The 21,252-nt window shown below is 47.8% G+C and overlaps 1 protein-coding gene across 1 annotated transcript in view; it reads right to left on the reverse strand.

The window, feature by feature from the left end:
* Positions 1-21,252, reverse strand: part of CAMK2A (calcium/calmodulin dependent protein kinase II alpha) — a 76,557-nt gene that overhangs the window by 36,920 nt on the left and 18,385 nt on the right. The window contains exons 2-6 of the mRNA XM_007943612.2: positions 19,922-20,016; positions 9,253-9,312; positions 3,199-3,253; positions 2,499-2,564; positions 2,334-2,406 (exon numbers count right to left, since the gene is read on the reverse strand). Coding sequence (XP_007941803.2) covers positions 2,334-2,406; positions 2,499-2,564; positions 3,199-3,253; positions 9,253-9,312; positions 19,922-20,016 — 349 coding nt within the window. The remainder of the gene's footprint in view (positions 1-2,333; positions 2,407-2,498; positions 2,565-3,198; positions 3,254-9,252; positions 9,313-19,921; positions 20,017-21,252) is intronic.

The raw sequence follows: 21,252 nt of genomic DNA on the forward strand, positions 1-21,252 counted from the left end.
GTCCCCCAGGACTACTCCATTGAAACGAGGACCCCCTGTGCCCTTTGACTTAACTCCTTTTTATTACTGTCAGAGATCTCATCACACTTTGTAATGCATTTCCTCATCTGTCTATGTGCTTGTTCACTATCTGTGAGTTCCTTATCTGTCCTGTCCATTGTATCATCAGCACCTAGGACAGTGGGTGGCATGTAAGTACTTGCCATATGTATAAATATGAGGAGACTAAAGCTCAGAGAGGTAAATGACTTGAGTAAGATTACACAGCTGGTAAATGATAGCCAGGATTGAGGCAAACTCTGACTTCAGAGCTGTACTCTTAAGCAGTCTAGGCTGAAAGATAGTTGGGGCTGGCACATGGATCCAGCAGCAGACCTGGGGAAGACCCCACACCTGGTCCCTCGGGCATAAGGCTGCTGCCCTCTGCTGGCTCCAGCCCCTAGAATTCCTATACCTCCTGCTGGGTCTGGAGGACCAGAAGTTCCTCTCCACCTTGGGACTCAGTTCAGAGGAGAGCTAAGAGTATAGTCTTTGCAGTTGGATAGTCCCAGCTTCTGATCCCAACAACCCTTCTACGCTGAAGAATTTGGGCAGATTTTTGTACTTCTCTGAGCTTAAATTTCCTCTTCAGAAAAATGGGCTAATACCTACCTCATGTGGTGGTGTAGGGATTAATTGAGGTAATCCATGAAAGGCACTTAACAGGGGCCTACGGTAAGTGTTGATAAACGTTAGGATTCATAGTTTCTACTTGGGAGAGGTTCAGAGAATCTAGAAATAGCCAGTCTCTTGCCCTCCTCCAATTCTCTTCCCCACTGGGATTTCCAAGGGGTCCCATGTCTGACCCTCCACTGCCCAAAGCTAGGTGGGACTCAAATAAATATAGCTCCTTATCTGCCTGCCTTGTTCAGGCCTCTTTCATCCTCTGGGGACAGCATTCCCAACGTGTCCTGGGTCTTAGTAGCCGTCCTGCCCTGATTTGATGAATGTGCTACTAATTAATCTACCCAGAGTGGCCTAAATTTGCCTCTCCTCCCTCCTCCCTGTGCAGGGGCTGGAGCTATAACAGGAACAGGTCCTCTGGGAGAACGGCCCTGCTGTGCCATCTGGCCAAGACCCTCTCAGAGCATACACTTGGCCTGTGCTCTATACGAAGTTCCAAGGAGCTCACTTGGGGCTCCAGTGAGAAACCATGAACTAACTCTTTATGATAGCTGGAAGTGAGTACCCCGAGAAGGGCCTAGGCTGACAGGGCCATGCCCAAGGAGGGAGCAGAGGATGAAGAGGGCCTGGAAAGCATGTCCTGATGAGAACAAGGAGTGCAGCCTTCAGAGGGCTTAGCAGCTGCAATATCTCTGCCCCCAGTCCTTCGAGGGCTGCTCCGAGATGGAGACTGGTCTCTGTGGCTTCAGAGGGCAGGACTGTGAAGCCCCCACAGCAGGAGAGATCAAAGGAACATTGTCCAACGTGCAAGGTGCTACCCAATGGGAAGCGAGTTTGTTATCATTGAAAAGCAGAGATATGATAGACACCTAGGAGGGTCACCCTACAGGGGCTACAACAGGAGCAGGAACTAGATTGAGTGGCTTTTTGGCAGCAGACTACTGAGGGCACAGGATCCAAGCCAGAACCTCCAATCCTAGTTCCAATGTGAATGAATGGCATGTCCTTGGGTAAATCACTTGAACTCTTTAGGCCTTTGTTTCCTGCTCTGAAAAATGGGGCTGATGTTATAAACTACCAGGTGCTGATGCCATGAGGCCTCACGAGTAACCCATGAAGTAATCCATACTGTTGGGGCAGGGCTGTGTGGCTGAAGCCAATCCTAGACTCCACTCCTGCTTGGTCCTACTAGTCTTCTTTAGGGGGCACTCCAAGAGCCCCAAGTCCTAGTTGTCTTTTCCTCCAGTCTTCCAGACACCCCAAGAACAAGAAGAGCAACATGTCTGCATACTATCTCATTTGACATCCTCACCAAACCCTTGCAGAGGTTGCTATGGCAACCCCCATGGTAAAGAAGCTGAGGCTCAGAGAGATTAAGATACTCCAGGCCATGCAGCCAGAAAGTGGTCTAGTTGGGATTTGAACCAAGCCCACCTTCTCAGTCCATGGTCAGTCTTGGGCTCCTGGCCTGGCACAAAGCATATGGGCTGGGAGTCAGAAGACTTGTGTCCCAAACCTAGATGCTCTCTCCCTCCCTGAGCCCAGCTTCCTCATCCAAACAATGGGGATAAAACTCCAGAAAGGTTCTGATAAGGTCCTTTGCTGGAGAAAGGAACGGCAGGGCTGGGGGCAAGCTCCCCCATGAGCCACACTTGGGGCAGATCACTCACCTTCAGGTCCCGGTGCACCACCCCCATCTGGTGGCAATGTAGCACAGCCTCCAGGATCTGCTGGATACAGTGACTAGGGAAAAAGGAAAGAAAGGGGTACCAGCATGAGGGCAGGCAAGAGTGCCCCACCCCTGAGCACCGTCTGCCAGGCTGCCCAGCACTCACCTGGCATCAGCCTCACTGTAATACTCCCGGGCCACGATGTCTTCAAACAACTCCCCACCAGTGACCCTGGGGAAACAGGCAAGGAATCACCCTCTCACAGAGTCCATAGGTATAGCCTTGTCTACAGAAGTCTCCAAGAAGCTAAGGATGAGTCCCCCAGGGACCTGAGAACCTGAGCCCTAAAAGAGCAGAGCTAGGGCCAAAGGTCTATGAGCCACTGGAGGCACCCTTACTTCGACCCCTTTGGTAGTTCCCAGCATACCCTCCCAGTGGCTTCCCTTTCCCCTCACCCCTCTGTCCCCTGCCCTTCTCCTGCTCTGGGCTCCAGGCTAGAGACCCAACATTGTTTGTCAACCGTGAGACCAGAGTCACTGAGTTTTTCTGCCAATCCAGGAACCACCAAAGCTTATCTTTTCATTATTGCTTTTCCTTAAATCAACTGGCTTTAAAAACAGACACATATTCCAAAAGAAGCTTTATATGGCTACTGTAAGTGGGAAACCAGCACCACTGGCCATAAATAGAAGAACATAAATAAATACATAACCACGAAGTTAAAAGTGCTTGTTTGTGTAGCATGCGAACCAACCAGCACTGCTGGACAGACTCTGGACTCCTAAGTCCCAGGGACCCATCCAGGTCATCCCTGCTCAGGCTGCCCCCAACAGCCTGACCCATGCCAGGGTGGGGCCAAACTCACAGGTCGAAGATCAGGTAGTGGTGTCCCTCCTCAGAGATGCTGTCATGGAGTCGGACTGTGGGAGGGGCCAAGGCAGCCGGTTACACCCAGGGCCGACTGCTCCCTACCCCCAACCTCCCTGTCATCGCTCATATACTCAGCATTCCAATCGCTCAGAAGGTCACCAAGTACAAACTAGGTACCAGGTGCTTTGACAAACACAGGTGAGCATGAGCTTGCTGCACCGAGTGTTCTGGCATCACTGAAAGAGGTCTGGATTTAAAGACAAAGGACTCCTATTCAAGTCAAAGTTTGGTCCCCTCTCCTCTCAAAGTCCCAGTCCATTACTGGCCAGGCCAGCCTCATGCAAAGAGCCTGTGGCTCATTCTCTGCCACTTACAAGCTGTGTGACTCTGGGCAAGTTGCTCCACCTTTTTTAGGCTTAAGTTCCTTTCCCGACAATGAAAACGAATAATCGACTTTCAGGGTTGTTGCAGGAGCTCCATGAAGTACACAGTCGGTGCTAACTCAGTGCTGGCCCTGAGCTAATATCCCGGCTCTGCTGCCAGGTCAGAGGAGATAATGGAGCCAGGTGGAGGCGGGAGTGACAGCAGTCCCTGAGTTCTGGTGCACTGAGAAACTGTCATCTCTTCACACCTCATTTACCAAGAACAGAGGCCAGGCTCCCTGGAGCCCAGAGCTCTCAAAATTACCCACTGAGCTTCTAGAAGGGGGACATGAGCTGACTCTAGGGGGACACACGTCCAGCCAAGGGCAAGCGCTCCCGGGACAAGTTCACATCCTGCCCTATGCCACAACCTAAAAATGTCATGGATGCGGGGAGGGTAGCTCAGTGAAATATGATACATCGACACAACAGAAAATCACATGGTGATTAAAATGATGCAGCAGTTGTATATCCACTGGTTCAGAATCATCTCCAAATCACATTGTTTGGTTGAAAAGCGAGGCACAAAACAGTATACTCAGTACTTTTTTAAAAAGGGGGTATTTGAGCTCATATATGACACTTCTCTATGGAAGGATACAGAGGAGCCTGCATTGGGGGTGCCTTTGGGGAGAGGAAATAGGCGAAAAGTGGTCACGGATAGGAAGATACTTATTTTTCACTGTAAATCCCAGTGCCATCTGAATTTTGACCACATGCAGGCATTTCCGATTCAATGTTGAATCTTCTGGACTGTTTATCAGCTCTCATAGCCGCACATGAGCTTTGGGGAGTGGATGGAGGAACAGGCATCAGGGCCTAGGGGAAGGGAAAATGGAGACTAGGAATGGAAGATGAAGGCAACACAAATTTAAATCAAATGTTTTCAAAAAATTCTTAAATGGTAATACGTATTTATAAATATTTGCTGAAAGGTGTTTAAAATATGTCTCACAGCAAAGAAAAGCAGATTGCCAAAAAAAAAAAAAAAGAAAGAAAAGAAAAGCAGATTGCCTAATGGCGACTACGTTGTTGTGTGCACTGAGTCAATCCTGACTCATGTTGTTGTTGTTATGTGCTGTTGATCGGACTTGACTCATGGAGACTCCTCCTTGGGTTTCCGAGACAGTATCGCTACGGAAGTAGATTGCCCCTTCTTCCTTCCGAGGAGTGGCTGGTGGGTTTGAACTGCCAGCCTTCTGGTTAGCAGTCAAGTGCCTTAGCCACTATGCTACCAGAGTGACCACATATGTCAGAGAAGAACAGCCCATAGGGTTTTCTTGGCTGTAACCTTTATAGAAGCAGATCACCAGGTCTTTCTCCCATGGAGCTGCTGGTGGGTTCGAACCACCAACCTTTTAGTTAGCAGCCGAGTGCTTAATCATTGTACCACCAGAGCTCCTTAACAGCATCTATAAAACCCAAAACCGAACTCACTGCTGTCAGATCGATTCCACACCTATCATACTGCTTTACTTTGTCATCAATATTTTTATCATAAAAATTTGTTTACACACAGTCAAGTGGGCACTCATTTCCCACAAAGTAGATTCTATCATTAATATTTTTCTATACTTGCTTTACCACATATTTCTTCATTTCTCTATTAATTTTTTAATCCGTTTCAAAGTAATTGACTGTTTAATTTTTAAAATGTGTTTATCTGTGTAGTAGATGCCATTGGGGTGGAGTTCCTAGGTAAGATACAGATGCCTAGTTAAACTTGATTTTCAGGCAAATGATGAATAAATGTTTTAGTGGTACAATGGTTAGAGCACTTGGCTGCTAACCAAGAGTCAGCAGTTTAAACCCACCAGCCACTCCATGTGAGAAAGATGCAGCGGTCTGCTTCCATAAAGATGATAGCATTGGAAACCCTCTGGGTCAGTTCTATTCTGTCCTGGTGGAGTGCTTGGTCAATCTGTATCAGTTAAGTCATGATATTATTTGAGAATTCGTCTCACCTACTTTGGTCATATTGTCAGAAGAGACCATTCTCTGGAGAAGGGTATCATGGTTGATAAAGTGGAGGATCAAAGAGAAAGGGGAAGGCCCTCAACAAGGTGGATTGACACAGTGGCTGCAATTGTGGGCTCAGGTATAGCAAAGATTGTGAGGTTAGCACAGGACTGGGCAGTGTTTTGTTCTGTTGTACATAAGGTAACAACAACAGTTGCTTTTTTACTTTTTACAATACTGTCATAGAAGGAGTGCATAAATATGAGGGGCACAGGGGGAAGGTTACAGGGTAGGGAGGGGAGGAGACTGGGTTAGAGTTGGACTTGGTGAATGGGGAAAGAAACTAAATGTACACGTTACATTGAATGTAAAACAAGCTCTTAAAATAAATTAATTAAATAAAATTAAAAATACTGTCATAGAACGAACAAATCTGTAACAGTGTTCATTTATGTAGCTAGACTCATGAATTTCTGACATTCTTGTTATATTTCCAACAGTTCTATTTTTTTTCTCAGAAGCTGAAGGAGAGTACTTGCTCCCCTTCCTATTTGTGCCCCTGACACCACGTGTCGGAAGCTAATAGAATGGGAAGCTAATAGAATAACTAAGAACGTGGACCCTAGAGTCAGACTTGCTGGGTTCATATCCCAGTTCCACTTATAAACTATGTGACTTTGGGCAAATGACTTTGCCTCTCTGAGCCCCCATTCCTAACAATAGTGTGAATACTACGGAATCGCCATGAAGAATTAATGAGATCATGCTCGTAAAGCACTTAGCACAATACTTGACACTAGGAAGCACTCAATAAATGAAGATGTCATCATCTTCATCATCAACCAAGCACGTTTCCATTCCCCACCCCAAATCATCTTCTGGATTTTGAGGTTGCTCCTGGCACAGTCCAAGTCCAGTGGCCTTCTGGAGTCTGCCCCATCTTCCTGATAATAAAAGTAGGTTACTGTCTTTCCCCTAGCATGATCATGGAGATAAAGATGCTTTGTACCTAGCCCAGTTGGACCAAACTGTGCAGAGCCAGGGACTTCCCTGACCTGCTCTCCTTGGGGTTGGGCAGCAGCCAGCCACACATAGGCAGCAACCAGAACTAGGCTGGATTCTCTAAGCAGGTTGGATAGGACTCAGTCTATGCTCCTCAGGTTCTGCACTCATGGCTGTATCTCTTGGCACTTCTTTGAGCAGATTACAACTACTTTAAAGTGAAATACTTGAAGGATCAGGAAGGGGCATCTTCCAAGGACCTTTCCAGCCCTGACAGTGGCTGAAGGTTCTTGGAGGGTTTTCCTGTTCTGAGATGCTCTGCTGTGCTTCCAGCATCCTGTGCTTCAGCTGCCTCCACCCCAATTCCCACCCCCTGAGCCTCAAACCTGTCATACATCCTCAGTGCCTAGCAGAGACCTCGGATATTCATATGCACTTGACATGGGTGAATGAATGAAAGCAATGAATGACTAGAGGAGGATGAGAGTCATGAAGTTGATAGTTACCATTTCTGAGCATTTATCACATATTAGGCTTGTGCAGAGTGTTTTGTTTGCAATATCTCATTTAACCTTCCAAACAATCTTGAAGGGTGGATATCATGATTACCCCATTTCACAGAAGAGGATACCGAGGCTCGGAGGGTCAAAGCCTGCCTAAGCTCAAACACCTACTAAATAACAAAGCTGGGATTTGAACCTAAGTGTGTCTGACTCCAAAACCCTTTCCCTTAATCACAATGTTATATATAGTGCTTCTACTGATGACCAAAAATATTGATGACACAGACAAATGGTGATCATATGGTGGAGTTTCTGGCAAGAGGGTATGTCTTAAGTAAGTCTATTCTGTGGGAAGGTGTTGTTGTTGTTGTTAATGTGCTATCGAGTCGCACCCGACTCATAGCGACCCCTCCTTGGGTTTCCGAGGCAGTATCACTACGGAAGTAGATTGCCCCATCTTCCTTCCAAGAAAGGTGTAGGTTGGGGGAAAGGGGGGCAGCTTAATGATAATAAAGCATTTACCTTGGGACAACCATTGTACCATTGTACTGTGTTTTATTTAATCATCACAATGCTATGAGGTAGGTATATCATTCCAATATTCCAGATGACAAAACTAAACTTCAGAGTGGTTAAGTAACAAGCCTAGAGTCACACAGCAATTAAGCAGCAAACCCAAGATTTGAGCTGCTGTCTCTCAGCCCCAGAGCCCATAACTTACAGCTCCATCATAGCTGGGAAGGAGAGGGAGAAGGAGGCACAAATGGGAGGAAGCAGCAGCATTGACCTGAGACAGCTGCAATTGTGTAGCAACACATACACACACACACATACTCCTCCTTCCTCTAGAACTGACAGCCTTTATAAGAACCATGGGATTTTATAGTCAAGGACCACGTCCAACCCCCTCCATTATACAAATGGGGAGTTGGAGTCTAGGAGAGCACAGTTACTGCCTAAGGCCACCCAGTGAGGAAGTAAGCAGGTCAGGGACCAAGATCCAACCAGGGCTCCTCCCTGCAAGCCTCCTCCCTGCCTGCTTTGATTCTGGCCCTGAAGCCTCTGTCCGCTGTTGCGTAGCTTTGCTCCCCTTCCCAGGCAAAGCTAAGAGGAGGTGCCTACTGGGTATAAATAGCAGATGGAGATGCTTCACTTGAGCAAGAGAGTTAACCCTTGGGGCCCTGGGCACTGAGAGATGTTTCTCTCCCAAGGGAGAAGGAGTGGTGGCTGCTAGAGTTAGAATATCCCTTAGAGAGCACCCAGGCCTTGCTTTCAGGGCATAGTCTATGAACCAGCAGTTTTGGCATCAGTTGGGAGCATGTTAGACATGCAGAATCTCAGGCACCATTACACTGCACTGGAATCTGCCTTTTAACAAAATGCCTACACGATTAAAGGAGAAGTCCTGGTCTGGACCACCCTCTCCTTGTGAAGATGGAGAACAGTGGCTCAGAGAGGGTAGCACTCCTGCCCAAGGTCACACAGCTATTCCCTGGCAGAACTAGATCTAAAATCTATACTTCCTCCCATTGTGGCTTAGAATGCCAGTGGACAGGGTCACAGCCTCCAACCTCTACCCACCCCCTACCCCACCTCCTGCCCTTTTTAAGCTTGCAGGGGTGGAGGAGGAGAGGTTAGGCAGTAACCAGCTGTTTTAGTGCCCATTTGGTGGCCCTTGCTGTCCTGGCTCAGCACCCCCATTAGCCCAGCTGGCCTTGCCATAAGCCTATACATCTGGTCAACCTCTGAGGCAGGGGCCAATTGGAATTTGCCTCCCAGAGGTGGGGCAGGCCTAGGGAGGCGGCAGTGCCATGGTGCTCATGCTGACTCAGCATTGGGGTGGGCTTGGGGAGTGGGTTGCACTGGCCGAGGCCAACCTTTTTCCCTCCTGCCTATTTTCGTCTCTCTTAGAGCTTCAAGAGATTTCCCGAAACAGCTTTTCCGGAGGAGGCTGCCGGCAGCGTAGGCAGGGAGGAAGGGCCCCCTTTTCACTTTCGCCCCAACCAAGCTGGTCTCTGAGGAAGGTGGAAACTATTAAAGACGCCCCCTTCTCATCTCTACTGTTGCTGTGCCCAGAGAAGAGAGCACCTCTTCCACAAACACCCACGTACTCTTGCTCCCTCCATTCCTCTGTGTACTCCTCCCCCCTCCCCCAGGGCTCACCAATGTTGGGGTGCTTCAGCAGGCGGCAGATGCGGGCTTCACGCTCCAGCTTCTGGTGGTCTGAAACACAGATGAACAGGTGAGGTCCGAGTGAGGAACGAGCCTTCACTCACCCCAGCTCTCCCTCCTCACAGCCTCTTATTTTCTTCACACTTGGAGGATGGAAAAGCTTGCCTCTTGGTCAGGGCCTCTGGGCATTCCAGGAAGGCAGTGGGGTACAGTGGGAAGGTTGCAAAGCCCTTCCCCTCTCTGGGCCTCAGTTTCCAGAGCTCTCAAATGAGGAACCTCTCTGAGCCCCTTCTTGTATAAAGTCTCAGCTCCTACCACCGGCCTATAAAGCCCCTGAGGTCTGACTCCTACTGCCTCATCCCCCAGCTCGACACCTCAGGCTCCAATTCTACCCAGACGTAACAGTTGAAAATCAATTTTCCAAGCACACTCGGGTCAGCCCTCTCACTTTGGGGCCTTTGGACATGCGGTTCTCTCAGCCTGGAATACTCCCTCTCAACTTCCCACCTGTCATACATCGGCCATCATTCATTCCTACTCATCCTTAGGTGTCATTCCTTCCGAGAAGCCTGCCCTGACTGCCAAGTGGGTAGAAGGCCTCTCTTCTGTACTTTCACAGCCCCTGATAGCACACTCCGTGCTGTATTATGGATGCCTACATCCTTAAAGCCCGGGACTTGGTCTCTGTGCACCCCTCTCATCTACTTGCATGCCTGGCACATAATAGATGCTCAAGAAATAACTAAATGAAAGAACAAGCAACTGAATAAATGAATGTATTTCCAAGAGAGTGAGTATTTTCTCACATATTAAATCACAGAAGCCACCTCTCTTTCAGAGGACTGGGACAAAGAGAGACACAAAGAATCTGTAGAGTTTCTCCATGGCAGCCTCAGGGCATATGCAGGGCACTTTTATCTGTTTTCCAGGTCTTCTGTCCAAATCCCTTGGGCCTCCCCACCCACCCAGGAGAGAGACTTCGCTCAGGACTTGCCACCTGAGGCCTCTGACTCTCAGGCCACTGGGTATAGTCATACCTATGACCCCATTCAGTCCTCCCAACAACAACCCTGGACTGGAAGCATCCCAGCCCCCATTTTATAGACCAGGAAACTACAGCCTAAGCAAGGCAAGGCCTCAGTAGTGGCCAATTATTCCCTTTTTGGTGCTTTCCTGACAATTTAATAGTTAATACTTTAATTTTAAAAAAAACAAAAGCAATAAAAAAGGAACTGCTAACAAATGTTGACTATTTGTATACCAGGCACTGTGCAGAGCTCTGTGCAGGCACTGCTAGTGCTCACAACAGCCTCTGAAGGAGGGATTATCATTATTCTGGTTTTACAGAGGAGGATACAAAGGTTCAGAGACATTAAGTAACTAGTTCAGTGTCACACTTGTGGTGAATGGAGGAACCACACGTTGTACCCAGGCAGTCAGACCCTAAAGCCTGAGTTTTAAAACCCTGTGCTAGACTGCTCTCCACACCCCGACTCATATTCACTACCTCTAACTGCCCCCAATTTCCAGATAGGAAAATCAAGGCCCACAGAAGGGAAGTGATTTACCCGGACTTACATGGGCACTCAGAGGCCAGGCACAGACTAGAACCCCAGTCTCCTAAAGGCCCCAAGAGAGCACGCAGGCACCAGAGAGGATGAGGAGGATAGAGACAGGGCCCCTCCCCCAGCCCCAGCCCTTGTCCCTAAGCAGCCAGTTCCCCTTCCCCCTGCCCCTGCTATTAAAGCAATCCCTGGCTGTCCTCCAAGGGCTGCAGAAGCCAAGATCAATACTGAAATGTGGCTTTTCCATCAGTAAAGCAATTAAGCCCAATTCTGTTTCCATAGGCTCAATTCCCAGCTGAAGACAAGCTACAGGCTGGAGAAAGGAAGGCAGAACCAGGCTGTGGGGGTACACCCCTGGCTCCCCCTCCCTCTCTGGCCTCCTTCCATACCTTCCAGGGCAAAAGATTTCTGGCAGGGGAGGGGAACCCACCTACCCACCCAGACAGGGCTGGCCGAGGGTTGAGGAAGGCTGGTCCCTACCCCTGCTCCACACCTTGCCTCCCACCCCACCCCCACCCACAGAAGAACCAGAAATCAGGCAGGTCAGCGTCGTCGGGCCTCTTAGTGGGGCCAGGGCATCCCTCTGACTCAGGCCACACATTTGAGGGAGGGGGATCAACCCGGAATTTTAATGTTTTCTCCATATGAGGTTGTACTCCAAGGAGAAGAATTATACTGACTGCATTGAAAACAGTGAATGCTGGTCACACAACTCTAAACTTGTATCTGGTTACCAGACCCCACAGCTGGAAACACTAAGAATTAATCATTTTTATAAATCTTGTCATCATTTTGTGAATAGTACAATGAGATTGCATGCAAAGTTCAGTATTAAAAGCATTAATTTGTTGAATGTAAATATATACTTTACACCATTATTTTTCTAACCCTGTTTGAAATGTCTTCATTTTCTAATATACAGAGAACCTCAAGCAATGATAGGGACCATGCTCTTCTTGACATCTGAGACCTTACTTTGTTGTGTAGATGGGGAAACTGAGGCCCAGAGAAGGAATGTTCCTTTATCGAAATCACTCATCAGGTAGTCATGCTTTATATTAGAACCAGAGCACTGAGGGCCCACTCCCGGGACTCTTCTTCCTTCTAGCCAATTATTTACAGCAGCCAGAAAGCTCTGTTTAAAATATAAATTAGATCATGTTACTCTCTGGCTTCAAACTCTCCAACAGCTTCCCAACATACTTATAATACAACCCAAACTCCTCACCTCAGCCAACAAGTCTCTGCCTCGTCACAGCCATCCTTCTGGCAACCATGAAGCTCCAGCCACACTGGCCTCCTTTCTGGCCTTGGGCACACCAAGCTCCTTCCCACCTCAGGGCCTTCATACGTGCTATGCCCTCTACCTGGAATGTTCTTCTACTGATCTTCTCATGGCGGCCTTCTTTCATCAGACAAGTCCCAGCACTATGTCACCACTCCCCTGCTCCCCGAGAAAGTCCTTCCTTGGCTCCCTTATCTACAAGTATCCCTCCATTACTCCATTGTTGTTGTTGTTGTTGTTATGTGCCGTCGAGTTGGACTCGACTCATAGCGACCCCTCCTTGGGTTGCCAAGGCAGTATCACTACGGAAGTAGATTGCCCCACCTTCCTTCTGAGGAGTGGCTGGTGGGTTTGAACTGCCAGCCTTCTGGTTAGCCTGTTACCAAGGAGCTCTGGTAGCATAGTGGCTAAAGGCACTTGACTGCTAACCAGAAGGCTGGTAGTTCAAACCCACCAGCCACTCCTCAGAAGGAAGATGGGGCAATCTACTTCCGTAGTGATACTGCCTCGGAAACCCAAGGAGGGGTCGCTATGAGTCGGGTCCAACTCGACGGCACATAACAACAACAACAACCCTATTACCAAGTCTTATTTTCGTTACTGTACTAATTGCTACCTGAAATCACCTAGTTTATTTATGTGTTTCATGTTCTTTTCAGTCTTACTCCTTAGAAGACACACTCAATAAGAGCAAGGCTTTGACTCTTGGTTACTGCCACAGTCCCAAGACCTAGTTGCTAAGTAGCTCATCCAAGTTCCCATAGCTAATAAGTAGCAAATCTGGGATTTGAATCCATGTTCACAGTCACTATACTGTATTGTCTCCCACTCTGACAATGAAGTAATTGATCAATTAATCCACCTAGCTCAGTGGAGTTTCATAACAGTGAGAGGGTAGAGAGAAGCTGGGAGTCTCCAGCCTCCTACCTGGATACCTGGAAGGGTTGCCCCCAGTGCCCACTCTGATGCTTTCCAAGCCTTCTCCCTCCCAGAGGGAAGGTCTCCTGGTGTGGGGGATGAGGGAGTGAGCTCTGCCCCCGGGTCAGCAGTCAGGTGTGGGTTGAAACACTGGGGTGAGACCTCTGAGGCCCGCCAGTCCCGATGGGATGGCCTGGGTGAGGTGGGAGAGGAAGTGCCATCATGTAGATGGGCAGGGCTGCTCTATCCGCAGGGAGGAGTGGGTTCCACCAGGCATGTGGGCATTGGGATTCTGGCAGGACATACATGAGCCAGGTAGAAAAGAGACCTTCAGCCTGGGAAAAGGAAGTGTACCCCACTCCTCCATAGGGTAATAACAGAGTTCCTGACCCTCAGAAGTTGATGCAATAATCCCAAGAACCAAGAATGCCAGAGAAGGGGGTGGTGAGAAGGTCAGGAAAGATACTCGCAGAGGCTCCCTCGCATGCATGCACCTGAATGAGCTCATGCCATGTTTCCCACCCGGTACCCTGAGATTGGTGCCAGGGGGCTGAGCAAGTGACCTCCCAACAGTCAGGGTGGCCAGTAGGGCCTGTGGAGGTTGCAGTACTGAGGCCAGTCACCTCTGGCTGCATCAGACCAGTAAAACCCATTGCTGTCAATGGGTTTTCCATATATGGCAACCCCATATATATCAGAGTAGATCTGCACTCCATATAATTTTCAATAGCTGCAATCTCTTAGAAATAGGACACCAGGCCTTTCTTCCATAGCACCTCTAAACCACTGGCATCCAGTCAATTCCAACTCCTAGCAGCCCCATAGGACAGAGCAGAACTTCCCCATAGGGTTTCCAAGACTGTAAATCTTCACAGAAGCAGACTGCCTCATTTTCTCCTGCAGAGTGACTGGTGGGTTCAAATTGCTGACCTTCTAGTTGGCAGTTCAATGCTTTAACCACTCTGCCACCAGAGCTTCTACAACACCTCTGGGGTGGGTCCAAATCTCCAAACTTTTGGTTAATAGTTAAGCATTTAAGGTAGTGCCAGTCCTAAAATGTTACCTGTGTGTACCAAGGTGAGGAAAAGGCTGTTGTTGTTGTTATGTTGTTATGTGCCGTCGAGTCGGCCCCGACTCATAGTGACCCCTCCTTGGGTTTCCGAGGCAGTATCACTACGGAAGTAGGATTGCCCAACCTTCCTTCCGAGGAGTGGCTGGTGGGTTTGAACCACCAGGCATCTGGTTAGCAGGCAAGTGTCTTAGCCACTATGCTACCAGAGGAAAAGGCTAGGAGGCACATAACACACCTGGCAGGGAGTTAGGACTCCATGCACATCAGTTACCGTTACTGAGAATAGGATTTAAAATGTGTGGGAAATTCAGCCCCACACTAAGGGGTGGAACTTAGGCAGTTGCACTTTTTAAAGGGGATTTGGAGGAAGCTTGGGAGAGGCCAAATTTCTACTTTTCACTTCATTTTCTTATGATTTCTTTGCACTATTTATTCTATGAATTCTTTAAAAGAGAGAGAGAGAAAGACTAGTTTAAAAATACATACAAAAATTATCTCCTGGGTTTGGGAGCCCCTTGCTAGAAGAGGCCAGCCTGGTGGGGATGGGTTGACAGAGGCCCCGGGTGGGCGCAGCCCTGCTGGGAGCTGCCAAAAGTCACCCAGGAGTGCCAGCAGGAGAAGCTTAGAGTGTGTTGCCAAATATTCAGCATCCAAACCTCCCGGAGGCACCTTGAGTGGCAAACAAAGGAATCTGCTAAAAGAAGCTCTGCTCTTCCCTCCCACTGGGAGAACGTAGGCTGGCAGTTGGCACACTTCTTGGAGGAGGTTCCCCTGATAACCTCAACACCCCCACCTGCCTTCCTCACCTAGGCTTGAGCCACCTTCCTCACAGGAAAGCCAACACGCAATGCATAGCCACAGAGAGGGGCCTTGCAGGGCACTGCCCAGGGCAACCCAGAATCTGTCTACACTGCTCAAGAGTGTTTAGTCATGGTTCAGAAAGGGGCAATGGCCCCTCCCTTTCTCCCCCATACACATCTATCTCTCTCTGTGAGGGAATGCTGAAGAAGCAGGGTGTGTGTGTGTGTGTGTCCCTGAGAGTACGGTGAGCTAGCCTAAGATCCGCAGCATAGGAAGAAGACCTCAGTTCTTGACCTTCCCTCCTCTTGAGGGCAATCTCAATTCCCAATTGTGGCACCAGCCCTGTCACCAGTGTATCTCAGGGATTGGGACATTTCCCTTGATCACGGGAGACACAAAGCACAGAGAGGGTACCAGCTTGCCACTGGTCATATAGAAACAGCAAGAGTGGGCCACATATCTGGGCATGCAGCAGTCCTATATCAGCTTCCCTGCCTACCTCCCAGGCTCCCTGCCCCTGGCTCTGGCTCCAGACCTTCCACAGGTCTCATCCTTCCATACTAGCCTTTCCCTTGCTACGCAAACACCCTCTGGAGGTCAAGTGTGCATCACACTAGGGCCCTGTGCCTTCAGAGACTCTTCCTACGTAGGCCCCCTCTCTGCTCCCTGCAGGACACTGGCCCTGCCTGTGGGGCAGTGAGATAATCAGGAAAGAGTGCTGAGCTCCCAGCAAGACAGAGCCAGAGAGATGAAAGGCAGCAACACAGTCCAACACAGGGCCTGCTGGGAGGCCTGTGGGGAACAGTGTGAACAAGCTGTACCAGCCACAGTGCAGGGCCTGTGTGAACCACACCTGCTGGGCCCTCACCCAGACACAGCTGTGCCAGGCAGGGCTCAGCACGGAGATGCCAAATATCTGGACATGATGCCAGCCTCTCACACAACATCTCCCACAATGCACAGGCCATGGACTGCTCAGCCCCACACTTACACCCACTTCACCCAGCAGAATTCCTTTCACCACCAGGCAGTCCCCAACGCTGCTCATACACCATTCAGGGTACAGGATTGGCATCAGTAAAGATAATCCTCTCCAAAACACTGATGTGCTCGTCACCATTACCATGCTAAACCAAAACCAAATGAGCTGCCATCAAGTTGGCTCTGAGTTATGGTGACCCCATGTGTGTCAGAGTAGAACTATACTCCATAGGGTTTTCAGTAGCTGAATTTTAAGATGAAGGTCACCAAGGCTTTCTTTCAACACACACACACACACACAAAAACTCACTGCCATCAATCAAGCTGTTTCCAACATCTCCAAGGTGGTACCTCTACGGAAGTAGATTGCCCAAGGTATCTCTGTTGTTATTGTTGTTACATGCCTTGGAGTCACACCCGACTCATAGAGACCCCTCCTTGGGTTGCTGAGGCAGTATCACTATGGAAGTAGATTGCCCAACCTTCCTTCCGAGGAGTAGCTGGTGGGTTTGAACCGCCAGCCTACTGGTTAGCAGTCAAGTGCCTTAGGCACTATGCCTCCAGAGCTCCCAAGGCATCTCTAGGTGGACTCAAACCTCCAACCTTTCAGTTAGCAGCCAAGCCTGTTTATACCACTCAGGGACCCACAGACTTCATTACCATACTAACCACAAGCTAATGTCAAGAAATAAGTCACTTTCGCAGCTTCCCAAACTTTAACGTGCATGTGAATCACCTGGGAATCTTGTTATAATACAGATTCTGGTTCTTTAAATCTGGAATAAGGCCCAAGAATTTATATTTCTAACAATCTCCCCAAATGCTGATGGTCACTTCCAAGAATAGCAATCTTGCAAATTTTCTGTATATTAGAATTACTTGGAGTTCTTTTCCAAAATCCAAGTCACAACTTAGACCAATCAAATCACCATCTTCAGGAGTAGGACACAGGGATCAGTAGTTTTTCAAGTTCCTTACTATTCCAGTGGGCAGAGAAGTATGGGATCATTGTCCTAGGGGGTATTTAGGGACCAGAGTAGACTACCACAGTTGAAGCAGAGTGCACCTGGAATTTATTGAATGCTTATTGAGTACTTGGTATGTGCCAGAGGTTCCTGGGTGGCATATTCAGTTTGCACTTGGCTAGTAAGTAAAAGTTTGGCAATTCCAACCCAGCCAGAGGCACCACAGAAGCAAGGCCTGGTGATCTGCTTCTGTAAAGACTACAGCCAAGAAAACCCTATGGAGCCACTCTACTTTATGACACACAGAGTTACCATGAATCTGAATCAAGTCTAAAGTAATGGGTTTGGCTTTTTGGTTTAAGTAGGTGTCAAGTTGTTATTCATAAGGTTTCCCTTGGGCACTTTTTTGCAGACTCCACCAAGTACTTCTTTCTAGTCTGTCTTAGTCTGGAAGCTCTGCTGAAACCTGTCCACCATGGGTGAGCCTGCTGATATTTGAAATACCAGTGGCATAGCTTCCAGCATCACAGTAAAACATAAGCTCCACAGTACAACAAACTGATAGACAAGCGATAGCCTTCAGTGTGGATTACACTTCAACAGAAAGAAAAAGGAATCCTCACAGCTGGACCAATAAGCAAAATCATGATAAACAGAGAAAAGATTGAAGTTGTCAAGGATTTTGTTTTGCTTGGGTCCATAATTAGTGCCCATGGAAGCAGCAGTCAAGAAAGCAAATGATGTATTGCATTGGGTAAATCTGCTGCGAAAGACCTCTTTAAAGTGTTAAAAAGCAAAGACGTCACTTTGTGGACTAAGGTGTCCCTGACCCAAGTCATACTATTTTCAATTGTCTCATATGCATGTTGAAAAAAAAAGGTATTTGCAATGAATAAGTCATTGGTGCTGATGTCAGATGGATCTTGGCTGAAAGCAAAGAATATCAGAAAGATGTTTACTTATGTTTTATTGACTAGCAAAAGCATCTGACTATGTGGATCATAAAATATTATAGATAACATTGAGAAGAATGGGAATTCCAGAACACTTAATTAATACATGAGGAACCTGTACATAGACAAGGAGGCTGTCATGTGAACAGAACAAGGGGACACTGCATGGTTTAAAATCAGGAAGTGAGTGTGTCAGGGTTGTATCCTTTCACCATACATATTCAATCTTTATGCTGAGCAAATAATCCAAGAAATTGGACTATGTGAAGAAGAATGTGGCATCAGGATTGGAGGAAGACTCATTAACAATCTGTGATAAGTTTGCTTGCTGAAAGTGAGGATGACTTGAAGCACTTACTGATGAAGATTAAAGACACCAGTCTGCAGTGTGGATTACATCTCAACATAAAGAAAATGAAAATCCTCACAAGTGGACCAATAAGTAGCATCACAATAAATGGAGAAAAGACTGAAGTGGTCAAAGACTTCATATTACTTGGCTCCACAATTAACATCAATGGAAACAGTAGTCAAGAAATCAGACAATGATGTATTGCACTGAGCAAATCTTCTGCAAAAGACCTCCTTCAAGTGTTGAAGAGCAAAGACATCTCTTTGAAGGCTAAGGTGCACCTAACCCAAGCTGTGGTATTTTCAATCACCTCATATGCATGTGAAGGCTGGACAATGAATAAGGAAGATCAAAGAAGAGTTGATGCTTTTGAGTCATGGTGTTGGCAAAGAATACTGAAAGACTGCCAGAAGAACTAACAAATCTATCCTGGAAGAAGTTCAGCCAGAATGCTCCTTGGAAGAGAGACTGGCCAGACTTTGTCTCACCTACTTTGGTCATGTTGTCAGAGGGAATGATTTCCTGGAGAAGGATATCATGCTTGGTAAAGTGTAGGGTCACCGAAGAAAGGGAAGACCCTCAAGAAGATGGGTTGAAAAAAAAGGAGATGGATTGGCATGATGCCTGCAATGATGGGCTCGGGTATAGGAAGGATTTGAGGCTGGCACAGGACCAAGCAGTGTCTCCAAGCAGTTGTACATAGGGTCACTATGAGTCAGAGCTGACTTGATGGCACTTAACAACAACAACAACATATGCATGTGAAAGCTGACCAATGAATAAGGAAAACCGAGAAGGATTGATGCGTTTGAATTATGGTGTTGACTAAGCATGTTGAATATACCATGGTCTGTCAGAAGACCAAAAAAAATGTCTTGGAAGAAGTACAGCCAGAATGCTTTCTAGAAGTGAGATAGTGAGATGCAGTTATCAGGAGGGACCAGTCCCTGAAGAAGGACATCATGCTTGGTAAAGTAGGCTGGCAGCCAAAAAGAGGAAGACCTTCAATGAAATTGGATTGGCACAGTGGCTGCAACAATGGGCTCAAACATAGCAATGATTGTGAGGATGGTGCAGGAGCAGGGAGTGTTTCATTCTGTTGTACATACAGTTGCTATGAGTTGGAAAGGACTCATCATCACCTAACAACCATCACATGTCAGACAGTGCCCTAGGTGAATGAGACATAGCCCTATCCTCTTGGAGTTTACAGTCAAGGGGCATATGGATGTTAAACAAGTAACCAAATCAAGTAAATGGGATTAAGTCTAGGTTGGTGGAAAGCCATGAAGGAAACAAATAATAATGAAAGAGAGAAAATGGGGGAGGTCACCTCAGATGGGACAGGAAGGAGGTCAGGGAAGACCTCTCAAAGGATGTGACATTTGAGCTGAGACCTGAAGGTTGAAAATGAGCCAGCCATCTAAGGAGCCAGGTGAGGGCTTTGCACCAGAGGAATAGCAACTGCAGAGGTCTGGAAGTGAGAGATAAAGGAAAATATCAGAAGAGCAGGGAAAGGAAATCCCTTCTGGTACCTCAACCTTCACCTTGGTGGGATGGACAGCTTGGCCTGTGTAGGGGAGAGTATAGCCTCCAGCCTAGATCCCTGGAGAAAGAAAAAGGGAAGGGTTTGTTCTCAAAGTACCCACCAGAACAAGAGCCCTCAGCTTTACCTGGAGAGGCAGACCTAGCTCTAACCCACTGAGTAGAGACTGGGAGGAATGGAAGGAGAGCCAAAGGGCATGTAGGGCATGGATTGGCCACCTACCTCTGGCCGAGAGCTTCTTGGTGTTGATGATCTTGGCAGCATACTCCTGGCCAGCCAGCACCTTAACACACCTGCGTACCACTGAGAAGGCGCCCCTAGGAGATAGAAAAGATGAAGAAGGTGAGGGAGGGACCAAGAGCTTCATTCCAGGAAACACCCAGAGTTCATGCAGCTGCACTGCTAGGGGACCCCTTCAGGGCTGCAGAAGCTCAGAGCTGCTGGGGCTCCTAGTGGCTGCTGCAGCCTGATTCAGGAGAGCCCTAGAAGAACCACCGGTAGTGGTAGAAGCTTGGCCTCACACAAGATGAGCCTTCCAGAGCTGTAACAAGTCAGGCTCCCCAAATTGTAAAACATTAGAATCATGTAGTGTTAGAACCACAGGACCTAGCTTTCTGAAACATTTCATGTTTTATTCTTAGAATAGGTAACACATTGACATGGTTTGAAATTCAAAAGATCCAAAAGTGTAGATGGTGAAAAGACTCCTTCCCGGCCCGGTACCCCAGCCTCCCAGTTCCCCTCACCGTAGACAGCCCCTATTACCAGTTCTCTAAGTATCTCTCCACAGATATTCTCCCCACACAAAAAGTACGGGATCTTTGCATCCTCCTTTCTTCAATAAACCATAGAGCTCAGAGATCCTTCTTCCATATCATAATACCTAGAGCTCCTCATTATATAGTACTTAATTGCACAGCTGGGAGCTCTGATAGCATAGTGGCTAAGACACTTGCCTGCTAACCAGATGGCTGGCGGTTCAAACCCACCAGCCACTCCTCGGAGGGAAGGTTAGGCAATCCTACTTCCGTAGTGATACTGCCTCGGAAACCTAAGGAGGGGCCGCTATGAGTTGGGTTTGACTCGACGGCACATAAACAACAACAACAATTGCACAGCTGTTCTGTAGTTTACCTAGCCAGTCCCCTCTTGATGGTCTCTGTTGTTGTTGTTATGTGCCATCAAGTCGGCCCCAACTCATAGAAACCCCTCCTTGGGTTTCTGAGGCAGTATCGCTACAGAAGTAGATTGCACAACCTTCCTTCCGAGGAATGGCTTGTGGGTTTGAAACACCAGCCTTCGGATTAGCAGTCAAGTACCTTAGGCACTATGCTTCCAGAGCTGCTATTGACAGTCTTTAATTAACCCCAAACAAAACTCATTGCTGTTGTGTTGATTCAGATTCAGACAACCCTATAGAACAGAGTAGAACTGTCCTATAAGGCTTCTGTGGCTATAAATCTTTACAGAATCCACATCTTTCTCCCATGGAGGGCTGGTGGGTTCAAACCATAGACCCTTCAGTTAGCAGCTGAGTGCTTAACCACTGTGCC

Source organism: Orycteropus afer, unplaced genomic scaffold (assembly GCF_000298275.1).
Source record: "Orycteropus afer afer isolate SDZICR_OR568_19922 unplaced genomic scaffold, OryAfe1.0 scaffold00110, whole genome shotgun sequence".
Lineage (NCBI taxonomy): Eukaryota > Metazoa > Chordata > Mammalia > Tubulidentata > Orycteropodidae > Orycteropus > Orycteropus afer.